General features: G+C 45.7%; 1 protein-coding gene across 2 annotated transcripts in view; it reads right to left on the reverse strand.

Annotated features, from left to right (window-relative positions):
* Positions 1-16,200, reverse strand: part of ABCA3 (ATP binding cassette subfamily A member 3) — a 72,741-nt gene that overhangs the window by 39,747 nt on the left and 16,794 nt on the right. For both annotated transcript variants that reach the window (XM_079952296.1, XM_079952297.1), the window contains exons 2-8: positions 11,330-11,423; positions 7,558-7,816; positions 7,082-7,209; positions 6,349-6,514; positions 1,580-1,839; positions 801-917; positions 526-646 (exon numbers count right to left, since the gene is read on the reverse strand). In XM_079952296.1, coding sequence (XP_079808422.1) covers positions 526-646; positions 801-917; positions 1,580-1,839; positions 6,349-6,514; positions 7,082-7,209; positions 7,558-7,816; positions 11,330-11,383 — 1,105 coding nt within the window. In that variant the 5' untranslated portion in view covers positions 11,384-11,423. The remainder of the gene's footprint in view (positions 1-525; positions 647-800; positions 918-1,579; positions 1,840-6,348; positions 6,515-7,081; positions 7,210-7,557; positions 7,817-11,329; positions 11,424-16,200) is intronic.

Raw genomic sequence — 16,200 nt, forward strand, 5'->3', positions numbered from 1 at the left:
GATGTACACAAAAAGGGTGCCCAGCCTGCACTGTGGTTCATAGGGTTTGATTTGCCTTTCGTGGTTCTTATATTATTGGTAACCTTCTCTAACAGGGCAATAATCCAGCATCTGTCATACCATTTATCAACAGAAATTTCATTATCCGCTTTCTAGTAATGTGAAATTGCGAGCTTAGTAGCCATTAACATAATATGAATGTGATCTTTATTGGGGAGGGCTTCATTAGGGAGGTCCATTTTCTTGCTGCCATTCTTGGAATATTTCCCAATCTCCTCCAGGCACCCTTGTTTATCTGCTTCGAAGCACAAAGGGATCTGCCAGCAGATCTGGGTCTACTTTCTGCCTTCCACTGACCAAAAGCAACGCCTGAAAAGCAACAAGCTTTTCAGCAAATTTGGTAACAAACTTTTCAAACACGGGCTAAGCAGCAGCCAGCAGATTCTGCCAGCCTGAGAGAAGCGGTTATGCAAATCAGTCACTCTTTCACCCTGACGGACAAACAGCCAAGGACACTTTGCTTACCTTTAGAGAAGAAGGTGCTGACCATGAAGCTGAAGGAGATGGATGCGATGGAGAAGACTGTCAAGAAGGTAAACACCAGAGTGGGGTCACTATTTGTGAGCACCGCTCCCTGTTTGCTCACCTGCAAAAATCAATACCCTGCGGTTAGTCCCATTATCTACTCAGAACTCAGCAGCAACTGACAGACTGAAGAAACCTTGAAAATGGAAGACACTGAGTGTGCTGCTAACCCTGATGTGCGTGTTAAGTTTCAACACCAGCTGGGAGATGCTCACCTTTACGCAGAAGAGGATGGTGACAAAGAAGTTGGAGACCAAGAGGAAGAGGAAGAACATGAGGAACCAGGCACTCCAGTGCAGCCAGTTACTGAGGCCCATCATTCGCATGTACTCCTGCGGATGCAAAAAATCAGCATTGGGTTCTTCTAACATTGACTCCTTCCCAACATTATTCATCCCTTGAATCCCATAGCCAGGAGCACTTATGAACGTTTACAGTTCTTTTCAACAGATAAGGGCAATCAGCAAACACTGGACACATTCTTCTGCCCGAGTTTGTCTTTTCTAATCTTTCAAAACCAGCCATACCCCTTCAGTTCCATGCAAAAGATTGGTCAATATAGATTGCTCTTCAGTTTTCCTGCTCGATGTAAGATCACTTACTGTTTCCAAAACATATGCAAGCAAGAAGCGAGCAGCTACCTGCCTTTTTATGCGAAATATGACTGCTTTAAATGTATAGTGCAGATGGGACCTCAATCTCTTTCCAAAAAATGGATGGAAGCCAAGGGTGGTATCCAGCTCAGTTCTACTCAGAGTACACACACTGAAATTAACACGACTAACTCAGGTCCAGTGGGTTTACTCTGAATAGGACCTAGCTGGAACCAACCCTATGATTCTCCAGGAGTAATAAATTCTGGGATTAGAGTCCCAAAGTCAATAGGTGTTTGGTGCAACTGCAAATTCAGTTATATACCCGGCAGATGCAGAAATCCACACAGATAGACTTGCTGCCTAGCCTGGACTGTCAGAAGCACTTATCACTGCATTACCTTCAGCTTCTTCTCTTTCTCATGCACCACAGCACGGACTATGTTGAGCGAGGTATAGGTGAAGCTCAGCATGAGCAGCAGGGGAAGCTGGTTCTGAATGGCCAGCACAAAGAGGTCATTGACGTAGGGTGGGTAGGGAAAACGGCGAATGACCACCATGAACCTTTCCAGCAGACTTTCCACAGAAGTGTTGGTGTGGGACTGTAGGATTGCCTTGTCCACAGCATGCTGCACTGCCAGGAAGCCTTCTCGGTAATACCCTAAGGAAGCAAGAGGAGGGGGTCAGAAAGGACATCACAGGAGTTGTCTGATACTGAGGCCACATTCACACCACAAATCACTATCATACCACTTTAAACAATCAGGGCTCTTCCCTCCAACCCCCCACCAAGCATTCTGGGAACCACAACTTGTTAGGGGTGCTGAGAGTCCTTAAGAGACCCCAGAGTGGTTCTACAGCCAATCCCTCTTCACTGTGAAATCTGGGAACTGTAGTAACTCAGTGAGGGGAATAGGGGTCTCTTAACATCTCTCATCACTGCTCAGTGGTGCAGTTTAGCTTGGCATGGAATCCTTTCCCCTGGGTGGGAAACGGCTGCAAGTGTAGATCAGGTGTTGCTATCCATGCTGCACCCCCAGCAAGTTACTCATTGCTGCTGCAGGCTGGGGACAGCCGTGGGGGGGGGCAAGTCTGGGCCCTCGGGAAGGCACTGCTTGCTGCCTCCTGCATTTCTCCTCCTCCTCCTCCTCCTCCTCCTCTTCTTCCTCCCCCTGCGTGTTCCTCTCTAGCCTCCTTTCTGCCCCCCTCCAGGCCTGGATTAAAACAGCTGGACGCCCAGGGCTAGGAGGTCTCCTGATCATGAGAAATAAAACCTCGTCCTCTTCTTTATCTGCTCAATGGAAGTAGAACATTGCTGAATTTTCAGCATTAATTAAAATATTGTTTATACATTTATAACCTTTAATAAGTTTACAGAAGTATGGAATTAATGAAGACATTCACACAGAACATTCATAGGGGAATCATACCTATATTATGACATTTCACTATATACAAAGTCAGAACAGTTTCCTTCAAGCTCTTTTTGACGCAAACTTCTCCATTATATCATTAAAATCAGGAAGTTACAGTTTATCATTTTCGATGCAGTAGAATGCTTAGATCAGACAACCATTCTGTTTGTAACCATTAAATACAAGAACAATCTGAAAATTGCTTCCACATTTGGAAAAGCGGTCCAAATTTTCTCCTGGAATATTATTTGATATATATCTTGGTGGCTTTTCAGCATGAGCTTGTACAGGTGTACAGGTGGGAGTGCAAAAGTTCATCTTTGGATACTCTTGCACCAACATCTCAATGCCATGCAGCTTCAACAAAAATGAAAAATTGCCAGTCACACTCCTATTCACTGCTGCTCTGCTGCCTAGATTGCCTTCAAGAGCATCCATGACAGGGATAAATGAATTTACCCTAAACTTATCTCTTGGAGAAAGTTCATCTAGGACTATGGGTGCTGTCCCATAATTAGGTTCCCCTCCATACTTTCTGCCTTCTTTTGAAAGTTTTGTACTCTACATCCAGTACAGTAAATTTTGCTTGCTATTCATTCTCATCACAATTTGCCAAGTAACTCCCTGAGGTATGTGCCTCCAAGTAATCTTGCTATGCTTTGATTCACTCTTTGAGTGTTGATGAGAGCATTTGACCACACTTGCTTAAGTATGTTAGCATAGAGTTCATATGATTTTTAGAGTTTGCACAAGATAAGCCTGATGCCAATCAACGAATCTAGTAGAAGCTAAAGCTGTAGTTGAGGAAGTTTAACTAGAGAAAAGTGTGCACACCGAATTTTCCCCTGTCTCCTGCAGTGACCTCAGGCTGAGAAGGAGGGGAAGGAGGAGGCGCCATTTTCTTTTTTGCCTCAAGCGGCAAAACATCCTGGGCTGGCCCTACTCATCATCCTAAACAAATTACAGTTCCCAGAATTCTCTGGGGGAAGCCAAGGCTGTTTAAAATGGTATCATAGTGTTTGGGTCCTGCCTGATGGTTTCCCACAGGCATCTGGGAGAAGGGGATGCCAGACTAGATAGGCCATTGGCCTGACCTAGCCAGCTTTTATTATGTTTTTATAATAAGAACTGCTCCATAAACAAATCAAAATGAATGCTCAATAAAAATGAGATATAATCTAATCCCTGCATAAACTTTGTGTAAGCAAATCAGGATGAGCGCTGAATAAACAGGTTACAAGGAGGTCAGCGCCTCTCAAGAAATGACCAGGCTCCCATGCCCTGTATCATTAACTGACTTATTTTAACTGTGGGGCTATCTTCCTCCATTCCCTTCCTCTTGCCTTTGCTTCACATGTCTATTTACACTACAATCCTACAGGCAAGATAGTGCAATTATTGTTAGTAATCAACAAGGAAGGCTAAGTTATAGTAGGATGTCCAGACTCTAACAAAATACGGGAATTTATTTAAAACAAGCAACAAGGCTTCAGCCCAAACAAAGCCTGTAAATCAGGCAAATACATCTCACATGGCAAACATCTGCATAACCTCTTATGCCAGTTACTGAAGTTCAGTGTGGAATTACAGGCCTCTCCTAGCCGCTCCCACAGTTTAAGGCCTATTAGTTCCAGCACTCTCTATGATCTCTGCTCACCATTATAATTACATACTCAATTGCCAACCTAGTATTTTATTACAACAACAAAGTAATGTCTCACCATTTACATCACCTCAACAGTTTATACTATTGGTGGTATATAAATATTTCTGCAAATGCATACATACATGTGGACATGAGACTTAAAAGGTCACATCCACACCAATGCATTTAAAGGACATTTAACACAAATTTAAAGTGCATAAAGGTAAAGGTAAAGGTACCCCTGCCCGTACGGGCCAGTCTTGCCAGACTCTAGGGTTGTGCGCTCATCTCACTCTATAGGCCGGGAGCCAGCGCTGTCCGCAGACACTTCCGGGTCACGTGGCCAGCGTGACAAGCTGCATCTGGCGAGCCAGCGCAGCACACGGAACGCCGTTTACCTTCCCACTGGTAAGCGGTCCCTATTTATCTACTTGCACCCGGAGGTGCTTTCGAACTGCTAGGTTGGCAGGCACTGGGACCGAACGACGGGAGCGCACCCCACCGCAGGGATTCGAACCGCCGACCATGCGATCGGCAAGTCCTAGGCGCTGAGGTTTTACCCACAGCGCCACCCGCGTCCCTTTAAAGTGCATAGCTTCCCCCAAAGAATCCTGGGAACTGTAGTTTACTCATTCCAGAGCTGCAATTCCCAGCACCCTCAACAAACTACAGTATCCAGGGTTCTTCTGGGGAAGCCTTGGGTGTTAAATGTGCTTTAAACGTATAGTGTGAGTGTGATCAAAAGCTGCAATGCGCTCTCTGGGATCCTCAGACCTCTTGGAAACCTAAATTCCTACAAGTTAGAATCACAGCTGAGATATTATCTGTAATATCTTGAGCGGCCTTGAGTCCATGCCAGGGGAAAGGGCAGGGTATAAATCAATATCACCATCACCATCATCTCTGTATTTTCTTTCCAAGCCCCCTATCCTCCTACCCCCATAAATTCCCTTTTATTGTTGAAACGACATATCCATGCAGTTTGCAGCTAGACCTAAGATGTGCATATTAGCCGCCTAATGTCATCGTGTCTTTGCAGCAGAAGAATTTCACCAACCCTGTTCCAATTAGGAGATGACTAACATGAAAACATGCCAAGCCTAGGTGCCAGCAGTTCTGCCAACTCTCTGCAGCCATTTGTTAAGCTGCTAATTAAATGCATTCCACCGCTCACTCCTCCAGCGTAAGTGAGCCAAGGAGACAATGAAAGTGGGTTTGAGAGAGAGGCAGGCGATGCACACAGCTTGTCCTTTAAATGATAAACAAGCAGGCATCTGGAAACGAGACCTCCTGCTTCTCACAGCCTGTGCTGGCCAGCGATGCCCTAGTTTTGTGCCAGTGCCTGCCACCAGAGACTTCGTGGAGCAGCGTGGCTGTGTGTGTGCAATGCAGAGTGGGCCTGCTTTTAAGCAGTTTCTAGTTGCTTTGGAAAAAAACAGTCATTTATAGATTGTGTATTTACCCAAAAAGCCTTGCTTGCCATCTGATGAGGGGAGCCCTCACCCACATCTATAGCCACACAGTTCATTAAGTTAACAGCACAATTTGTTCTAGGAAGATCATACATCAGCTATGACAGCTGAATGCAAATTCCATTTTTAAAAATAGTGGGTGGGTTTTGTGTGGGAGGGGGGAGGGAGGAAAAATGGAGGAATAAACAAGGATGATATGTTTTTGGATAATATGTCTTGTTATAATTTTGAATAATTAAAAAAAAAAGTATTAGCATGCAAGGTCCTAAATGGCCTCCGATGCAAGAACCTAAAATAACAACTTCTTCAATAAAAACTGCAGAACAGAATACATACTCACACACCAAAAATCAGCCTTTGAGGAGGGACCATCGTTCATGTCACAGATAACTTTCTTTGCACACAAGACGTCCCAGGTTTCATACTTGTAATCTCTGGTTTAAAATGTACTAGGCGGCATGGAATATGAGAAGCCTCTGCCTGAGACTCTCCTGAGCTACTGCCAGTCAGGGGGAGGCTGTGCTAATCTATGGTGCTCAAAGAGTCTGACCTGGTCTAAGGCAGCTTCCTCTGTTCCTGTGCCTTGATGCCCATGTGGTTAACTTTCCCCATGAACTCCCAGCCCAGAGATTACTCACCTGGTGTCCCTCCATCGTGCAAGTTGGGTTCTCTGGGTCCTGGTAACTGGAACAGCGGGAAGAGGTAGCTGGTGTGCCAATCACGGTCCAGGTTAGGGTTCAGGCCTGTCTGCTCACTCCGAGGGGCATTCCTAGGGCTGTATTTGAAACGTAGTCGGTAACTCACCTGCAAGAAGAATTAATTTTTTTTTAACCCACATAACAATATAGAAAAATGGGCAAAAGCCAATCTCCCAGCAAATAAATCAGAATGATTACTCATTACAGTGGAACCTTGATCCCCGAATGGCTTAGTTGCTGATCAATTGGTTTCTGAATGCTGCAACCTGGAAGTAAGTGCTCCGGTTTTTGGAACGTTTTTCAGAAGCCGAACATCAGTTGCAGCTTCTGTTTGAGTGCAGGACGTTCCTGCAGCCAATCGGGAGCTGTGCTTTGGTTTTCAAATGATTTCGGGAGTCGAACAGACTCCTGGAATGAATTAAGTTTGACAACCAAGGTACCACTGTAAATAGCCAACATCATCTAACCTCCCTGCAACAAAGCAAAATGAATGCTCACTATAACAGGCTATCTGGAAGCACCTGCTAATTAACTGTGCATTAACAGCTGCCACTCACTGGCCAAGTTAAATTTTCCAAGATGGCTCCCAGCCACACTTGCCCACAAAAGTCCCCCACCCCTGCTTTATCAACTTGAGGGACCCTGGGTGAAACCTGCCTCCGTAACACCTTACCTGCAGTGGCAGGGGCTCTTGACTGTGAGCCAAGAGGTTTTCGAAGACAATGCCAGCCAGAACATTGCCAGAGCGGTTGTCAAACCTGATGTAGTCTTCAAAGGCTTTCTCAGAAGGGAAGCCTCGAACTGCAAGGAAAACAAAATACACAATGAGTGTGCGAGGTGGGGGGTGGGGAACAGGAGCGGCAAGGTGTTTCATTCAAGAAGTGGTGACTGGTGTCTATGGGTTTTTGTAGGGAGGAAGGCAGAGTCCAGCAGCAGGTGGAGCCAGATCCAGTGACAAGCAGAGCCAGCTAACTCCAGACTTTCCCCCATCCAGTGGCAACTGGTGCCCATTGGGACTGGTTGAGCAGAAGGTAAGGAGCCCAACAGTAGGCGGAGCCAAAGCCAAAGACTAAGAAAGAGCACCAAGGGGGCGTTATGCTACAGAGGAGCAAACATTTGCACATGCAGACAACCTGCCTAGTTCCTGACCTTTGGTATTGATTTCCAGTGCCTTCGCCACAGTCTCCACGACGCTCTTCACAGCCGTGTTGTTAGCGGGGACATAGGCCAGCTCCAAGTTGTATGGGTGCCAATGAGGGGAGACAGGAAGCTTAGACACCGGAAGGCTGTGATAGGTGGTAGCATTTGGGTGGTCAACCGCCTGTACTCTGTGACGGAGGGCAATGAGGATGGCAGCAAACAACAATGGCAGGCAGATCTCTATGATCGTGACCAAAATCTGTCGCTTCTGCAAAACAAACCAGGTATATGTGTTTAGCTTGGCATGGAATCCTTTCCCCTGGGTGGGAAACGGCTGCAAGTGTAGATCAGGTGTTGCTATCCATGCTGCACCCCCAGCAAGTTACTCATTGCTGCTGCTAGAACTTAAGAATTGACATGCTGAGCCATCAATGAGGGGCTGTCTGCTAGCAACCGACATGAGAACAGGCCTTCTCAGTGCTGGCTCCCTGCTTATGGAATGCTCTCCCCAGGGAGGCACATCTGACACCATTGTTGCCTATCTTTAGGTGCCAGGTCAAAATGTTTCTTTTATGCCAGGCCTTTGTTGTTGGCATTCGTCTTTAATTATCTATTGTGCCCTTCAGTGGGTGTGATGTTTTAGCCCTCATTTTTTTTATAAATTTGAATGTGTTTTTAGCTTTAAGTGTGTTTTAGTTCTATGTTGCTTTTATTGTATGTGCTATTTTGTTGTAAATCCCTTTGAGTTACATTTTGTAAAAAAAAAAAGTGACTAAATTCATTAATTAAAAGTATTAATAACGATGACGACGACACAACTTTCTGTTTCTGCAGTAAATTATTTGCCAACTTATTGAACTATTTCTAAAAAGCAATTCCAGGGCACTTAATTTTCATCTTGGCCATTTCTCTTTCATACCTGTAATCAAGTGAGATTGAGACCATGTCCAAGGGATCACCTCTAGATCAAGTCCAAAGAGCACTGTAGCATCTTTGGGACCAATAACCTTTTCAGCTTAATAAACTGAGATATGGGTATGACTTGCTCCTCTGCATGTAGCCATTTCGTGCCTCCTTTGAGCTAGCAAACAAAGTACAGAGAGCCAGTCTCTGCTCATATGCCTTTACAGCAACTGCAGATAGAACTTGCCAAGGCATCTAGATCTTCACCCATGGAGAAGAGCTGCCAATCCAGTCATAAATGCTGTAGACATGCGATCAGGAGTGACCACAGCTTTTGTAATTGCCTTACATATGTATTACTACACTCTACATATATTACTACACTCTACACAAGACTTTGCAAGCAGGTCAAGTTACAAGAAATGGGGCTCTGGGGGTGGGGTTGGTTTGGATGAAAAAGGTGGGTGGTATGGGTGGATTTATTCATTAAGTAAAGTACAGGCAGTTCTGCAATCTCCAAAACAAAAACGATAATGGTTAAGCAATGAATTGCCAAGGAAATTCATAAAGCATTTAAACCATTTGCCTATTCCTCCTCTTTGCTGGGTCAATGTGCAGTGTATGTAGGATTTCTTGTACCTATCAGAGTGGGCCAGGAATCCCATACATTCACATAATGTGCTGGGATCAAGCGGAACCTTTTCCTCTGCAGTCATAATGCAATTATCTCACCTGTGGCTTGAATCAGGATAAATCACACGGACACACTACTTGAGCCAGTTACCTAACAAATGTCAGGATGTCTGTGTATTGTGGGATGGGTGCATGAAGCATTCTCCCTCCTCCCCTTGCAGCATCCACATGGCACTGATAGCATCAAAATGCCACCCTGTAGCACCCCTCCCATGAATCAGAATTTACCCTTTCCATGGAAAATCCAGTAAGCTCAAGAAACTTGTTTGCCAGTAACTTGTTTGCAATAGGTGAATGACTTGTTTGAAGTATTAAACCCTTGCCTGAGGTGCCTTCTGTGAATGGTCATTGCTTATTATATAATTGTTACTGTCGAACTTCAGTCTTAATAATCTGGATTGTTGGTACTCTAGGGTTTGGCAAATTGCCCTCCTTGACAAGAGTGCTCATAAACTAAAAGTATCTAAATGGCAGAACTCAAATGAACCTCCCCCCACCCCATATGGCATGACGTAATTTCTTATACAAAAACTGAGGCACATACTCACTCGGTAACACTAGTATATATAAAATGTCTGGCTCATCTATGACTTTATAGAACCTTTATTCTCAAAGATGGAATTCACAGGTGGAGAATACATTGATTTTTACATATCTTTATTATTTGTGAAGGGAATATTTGTATGAGTTAATATTTTATTATCCCTTTGGAGATATCCCTTTGTACTTTTGCCCTTCCTGGTTTTGACACTTTATGGTTGACATTTCTCTCCCTCTCCCAAGCATGTGTATTTATACTAGCAACACAGGAAAATGCTTCATGCATTGGGTAATTTAAGCTATTCTCCACTAATTTTGTGGAGATTGTGGAGATTGTTGTTTAAACCAGTGGCTCCCAAACTTTTTCCACCACTTGAAAATTCCTGAGGGTGTTGATGGAACAAGGAATAATTTTTCTGCCTGTTGTAGCAACTGTAATGCATTGTGCTAGATGCTGTATGATTTTAATTGCATTTTTATGGATGCCACTTGAATAAACCCTGTGGTTTGGGAAGCCTTGGTTTATGCTACCTTTGTTTCATATTCAGTGTACAATCATCGTTGGGAGGAAGTCACAGCTCTGGAGTGGAGCACATGCTTTGAGGCAGAAGGCTCCATGTCCCATCCTGAGCACCTCCACTGAAAAGGATTTCAAGCAGCAGAGCTTGGAAAGGTTGCACACAACCCTTCAGAAGCTTTGCCAGTCCCCTGGTCAAGGGGGACGGATGGTCAAGATGGACTTGGTATAAAACCAGCCTTCTATGCAAACTGACCTCTGATACAGTGCAGATGAGGCAGATGAGTTGTGCAACTAACACAGTGATGCGCAATTGTGGGCCACCACCTTATGACCTAGTGGGCTCTTTGATTCGCAATGGAAGATCCATTTACACCTGACAGGTGCAATAAGAGAGAGACTAAAGAAGATTAACCTTGGCAAGGGATCATAGGATTAGTCCATGGCCAAAATCTCAAGTAAGCATCTTTCAATCCAGCCCACAGAGACATATCAACATTTAATACAAAGCAAAACAAACACACCTTAGTTAGATATGTTTGCATTGCCCAAGTCTTGTACGAGCTACACAGGAAGAAACACCTAGAATCATAGAGTTGGAAGAGACCACAAGGGCCATCGAGTCCAACCCCCTGCCAAGCAGGAAACACCATCAGAGCACTCCTGACATATGGTTGTCAAGCCTCTGCTTAAAGACCTCCAAAGAAGGAGACTCCACCACACTCCTTCCTTCCCAACTGTTCGCATTGGTTATTTGCTTTGCTTTGCTCTTGAAATAACGCTTTGTTGAAATTTTATTATTTCATTTTAACGCTAGATCAAGATGGCGAACAATTCCCTAAGTGGTTTAACAGTCAATCCCTCTTCCCAATGAACTCTGGAAACTGTAGCACTATGAGGGGAATAGGGTCTCCTAACAACTCTCAGCAGCCTTAACAAACTACACTTCCCAGGAAGCAACGACTACTTAAAGTGGTATGTCACAGCTTTAAATATATGTACTGTATAGTGCAGATGGGGCCTTAAAGCGAGGTACATTGGCAGCAAGGATGCAGAGGTGTGACCTCTACATCTCTGTTCTCCATTTCCACCCTCTTGCCCATGTTGTACGACTCTCTGTAATCTTACCTGCAAGATGTAATTCTTCCAGAGAAGAAGCCCAAACTGCCGTAGCAGAACCATCTTTCACTTCGGAAGGGAGGAGCCACAAGCTTCCAGGACTCTGAAGAAGAAAATGGTTTGAGCTTTCAGTTAATCATGCAAAGCAAATTCACAACCAGACAGTCATCTTATAGAGAGACCTACTCCAAGAAGTGTTCTGCTGTCTCCTGTGTTGGAAGAAATGGGCAAAATTACAAAACAAAGAGTTGCATGTCTCAAGAAGAGCCTAGGATTAGAGCTGGAAAATACTCTAGATACTACACTTGATCTTAGCCAAAAGAGCTGGAAAATATTCTAGAAGTCATTTAGCTCAAACTGTCATCACCTTGGCTACTGGAAGATTCAGGAGAGATAAAAGGAAGTAGCTCTCTTCACATATAGTGCACAATAAACCTATGGAACTCACACCTTCAGGAGGAGGCGATGGCCAGCAATTCAGATGGCTTTAAAGGAGGATTGGACAAATTTGTGGAGAGTAAGGCTACGAATGGCTACTAGCTAGGATGACTATGTTCTACCTCCACTGTCAGAGGTCGTATGAGAGAATAGCCCCTGCTAACTCCAGCATGAAAGCCCTGAACAATAGACTTGGGTGTAGATGCATAGGAATCCCGGCAGCAAAACTGATGCAACAAAATAGCCTGCTTTAATAGGAAGTAAGACAAGGCAAGTCTGAACTCGCCCTGTATTCAGGAGCTGGCCAGAATCAGATATCAGTAAATTCCCTTTTGGAGATAGATGTTTCCTAATTCAGACAAGGACTGAGAGAGAAGATGAGAAACAGAACCTGCAACAAAATGCTGCAGTTTAGATCACACACATCATATGGGGACTTCTGGCGAGGAAAAACGGTGGGCACCATGGCAGCGAGCAGCTCCTGAAGCCAGCCAGAGCCAACTGCGCTACCAGGCTGGCTCTGGGCTGCTGAGGCTGCTGCTGTCACGTTTCCCAGGGACAGATCTGCAAATCCGGGGACTGTCCCCGGAAACCGGGGGCGTCTGGTAACCCTATACCAAACATGCTGTGACTTCATTGGGTTGGTCTGTTCTTTGCTGGGAGTGTGTGAGAGAGAGACACCCACCCCTTCAGGGTTTTTTCCCCCTGAAGGATTTTTGTGCTTCTGTAAACCTAGGGACGCGGGTGGCGCTGTGGGTAAAAGCCTCAGCGCCTAGGGCTTGCCGATCGAAAGGTCGGCAGTTCGAATCCCCGCGGCGGGGTGCGCTCCCGCTGCTCGGTCCCAGCGCCTGCCAACCTAGCAGTTCGAAAGCACCCCCGGGTGCAAGTAGATAAATAGGGACCACTTACTGGTGGGAAGGTAAACGGCGTTTCCGTGTGCTGCGCTGGCTCGCCAGATGCAGCTTTGTCACGCTGGCCACGTGACCCGGAAGTGTCTCCGGACAGCGCTGGCCCCCGGCCTCTTGAGTGAGATGGGCGCACAACCCCAGAGTCTGTCAAGACTGGCCCGTACGGGCAGGGGTACCTTTACCTTTAAACCTCTGGCATGGGACGCAGGTGGGGTATGGGACATGGGTGGTGCTGTGGGTTAAACCACAGAGCCTAGGACTTGCCGATCAGAAGGTCGGCGGTTCGAATACCCATGATGGGGTGAGCTCCCGTTGCTTGGTCCCTGCTCCTGCCAGCCTAGCAGTTTGAAAGCACGTCAAAGTGCAAGTAGATAAATAGGTACTGCTCCAGCAGGAAGGTAAACGGCGTTTCCGTGTGCTGCTCTGTTCGCCAGAAGCGGCTTAGTCATGATGGCCACATGACCCGCAAGCTGTACGCCGGCTCCCTCGGCCAATAAAGTGAGATGAGCACTGCAACCCCAGAGTCGTCTGTGACTGGACCTAATGGTCAGGGGTCCCTTTACCCTTTACTAAACCTCTGGCATTTTGCTGAACATCTTCCTTCTGTCTGGGTGGTGTCATTTTGGCTACATTAGGATCAGCGCCAGCAGAATGAGCTTGTTACAAGTTACGTACGATATTTAATCTCTGGAACTTAAAACATTACACCAGTCCTCCATGACAAGGACTGCTTCTCTTCCAGAAAGCGAAGCAGAGAAGAACTCTTTGGTCACATTCGCACTATACATTTAAATCACTATGATATCCCTTTGATGGTCATGGCTTCCTACAAAGAACTCTGGGACCTGCCGTTTGTTAAGAGGGGTGGGGATAAGTTGTTAGGAGACCCCCTATTTTCCATCAGAGAGCTACAGTTCCCAGAGTTCCCTGGGAAGAAGGACTGAGCATTAAAGCACTATATAAGGGAACACTGTTTCCCAAAAATATGTATTTAGCTTCTCCTACTGAAGAGGCTCTTCCCTAGGATGCAGATTTGGGGTTGGAAGGTACTGGTGAAAGCACTCTTGGGTCTCAAGCTATTTGGGGCTTTGTACTAACACCTTGAATTGGACCTAGTAGCTCAGAAACAGTTGGAGTAGTGGTACAATGACAGGCAGTGCTATGATCTCCATTTGCTGCACAGTGCAGTAACTTGGAAATTGCATTCTGCAGTATCTCCAACTTCTAGAATATCATCCAGGGAAGTCCCATGAAGAGTGCATTACAGTACCTGAGAAATTACTAGAGCATGAATCTCCGAGGCTAAATGCTCTCAGTCCAAGAAAGGCTGCAGCTGGTGAACCAGGCAGAACAGGGCAATGTAGGGAAATCCTTAAGTCTGAGAACTTCTGATCTGGGATGCTGTCTAAAAGACTGCACTCAAAAGGTCAAGGGGAAGGGGGGAGACATTCAGTCCAGTCATTCCAGATGCTACATTGATCAGGATCAAAGCACACCATACATTCATCCCACCACAGAATACATTTGTACCATCTGTACCATTTTGCATGTGTCTGTGTCTTCTATATTTATGCAAAAGGGAAATAAAGTGGAATTCTATTACCATGGGCTTTGATTTCAGCACAGGCTCCTTTTTTTGCACTGTGCTTTGCAGAACCAATAATAAGAGACTTTATAAACTCTGACGGCCTGAGAGACAGACGGCACAAACCTCCACCAAACACATCTTTGCACAACTAGTCTCCATGTCCGGAGGCAACAACAAACAGCCATCAAAGATAAAGGTCAGCAACAGTTTCAAAAATAAATAACAAGAGACACAACAGATGAAAACATCTCGCTCCCTAAAAAGGTACCCGAAGCAAGGAAATCTCTTGTGGGCCCCGAAGCCACATCACGGAGTGTGTAGGAACTATACGTTGTAGACCATAATGATATATTTTTATGATACAGTGGCATATAAATATTATTTTACAAATTCCATACTGGCATTGGCCCATGTGTTGCTACATCCTCAGCCTGCCTACTAGTGGCAAGCTCATCTAACACCAGCGTCACAGGGGAGAAGGGCTGCAGCTCAGTGACAGAGCCTCCGCCTTGCATGCACAAGGTCCCAGGTTCAATCCCCAGCATCTCCAGGTAGGATTGGGAGAATTCTCTTGCCTGAACCCCAGTAGAGATGCTGCCAGTCAGTGTACACAACACTGAGCTAGATGAACCAATTGTCTGACTCAGTATAAGGCAGCTTCCTATGATCCTATGCACTACAATAACCCAAGTATTATTTTGAATTCTTAATTAGACGTTGTAAGAAGAAAAGAAACCTCCTACACCTTTCCACAACAACAGAAACCGCCCTCTTGTCTTTCAAGTCAGCTCAGGGCAGCTTACTGAAGGGGAAAGAAACACAATAGGCTAAGAACTTCCTTCTGAGTAAGAGGAGACAGCCCAGGGCTTGGGCAGAATAGGCTCCAAACAACACCTCTATCTTCACCTGTGAAGTGTCCTGCAGACCAGAAAATGCTCTTTGCATTATACAGTGGTACCTTGGGTTACAGACACTTCAGGTTACAGATGCTTCAGGTTACATCTCTACTAACCCAGAAACAGTACCTCGGGTTAAGAACTTTGCTTCAGGATGAGAACAGAAATTGTGCAGCAGCAGCGCGAGGCCCCATTAGCTAAAGTGGTACCTCAGGTTAAGAACAGTTTCAGGTTAAGAACGGACCTCCGGAATGAATTAAGTTCTTAACCTGAGGTACCACTGTAAAATGCTTTGCGGCAGGAAGTTCTCAGGTGGTCTCCAGTGGTGTAGGAAGGGGGGTGCGGTGGGTGCGAGCCACCGCGGGTGTCATCCCTGAAGGGGGTGACAAAATGGCTATGGGCTATGTGACACAGTGACTTGGGCATGTGCAGGCTCCATGCTGCCCAAAATGGCAGCGTGGGGCTTGCATTAGCCCGCCGCCTCTCCCTCAGCCACCCTACAGCTGGGGGGGGGGTGGTGGTGACAAAGCTTGATGCCCCAGTGCACCCTGCCCAATGGGTGGCTTGTCCCCATCTCCCCATCATTTTCCTTATTGCACAAAATCCAGTCTTTTGGACGAGCAGGGTTCTTTCACAAGAGCTCCATACAGTGGTACCTCGGGTTACATATGCTTCAGGTTACATACGCTTCAGGTTACAGACTCCACTAACCCAGAAATAGTACCTCGGGTTAAGAACTTTGCTTCAGGGTGAGAACAGAAATCGTGCTCCAGCGGCACGGCAGCAGCAGGAGGCCCCATTAGCTAAAGTGGTGCTTCAGGTTAAGAACAGTTTCAGGTTAAGTACGGACCTACGGAACGAATTAAGTACTTAACCCGAGGTACCACTGTATTTGTTTTAAGTGTGCGGTTTGAGAGTACATTCACACCATACTTCTAAAGCACTACGATACAACTTTAAACTGTCATGGCTCCCCCTAAAGAATTATGGGAGCTGTAGTTTATTAAGGGTGCTGAGAGTTGTTGGGGAACCCCTATGCCCCTCCTAGAG

The sequence above is a fragment of the Podarcis cretensis genome (genome assembly GCF_951804945.1).
Source record: "Podarcis cretensis genome assembly, chromosome: 14".
NCBI classification, from domain to species: domain Eukaryota; kingdom Metazoa; phylum Chordata; class Lepidosauria; order Squamata; family Lacertidae; genus Podarcis; species Podarcis cretensis.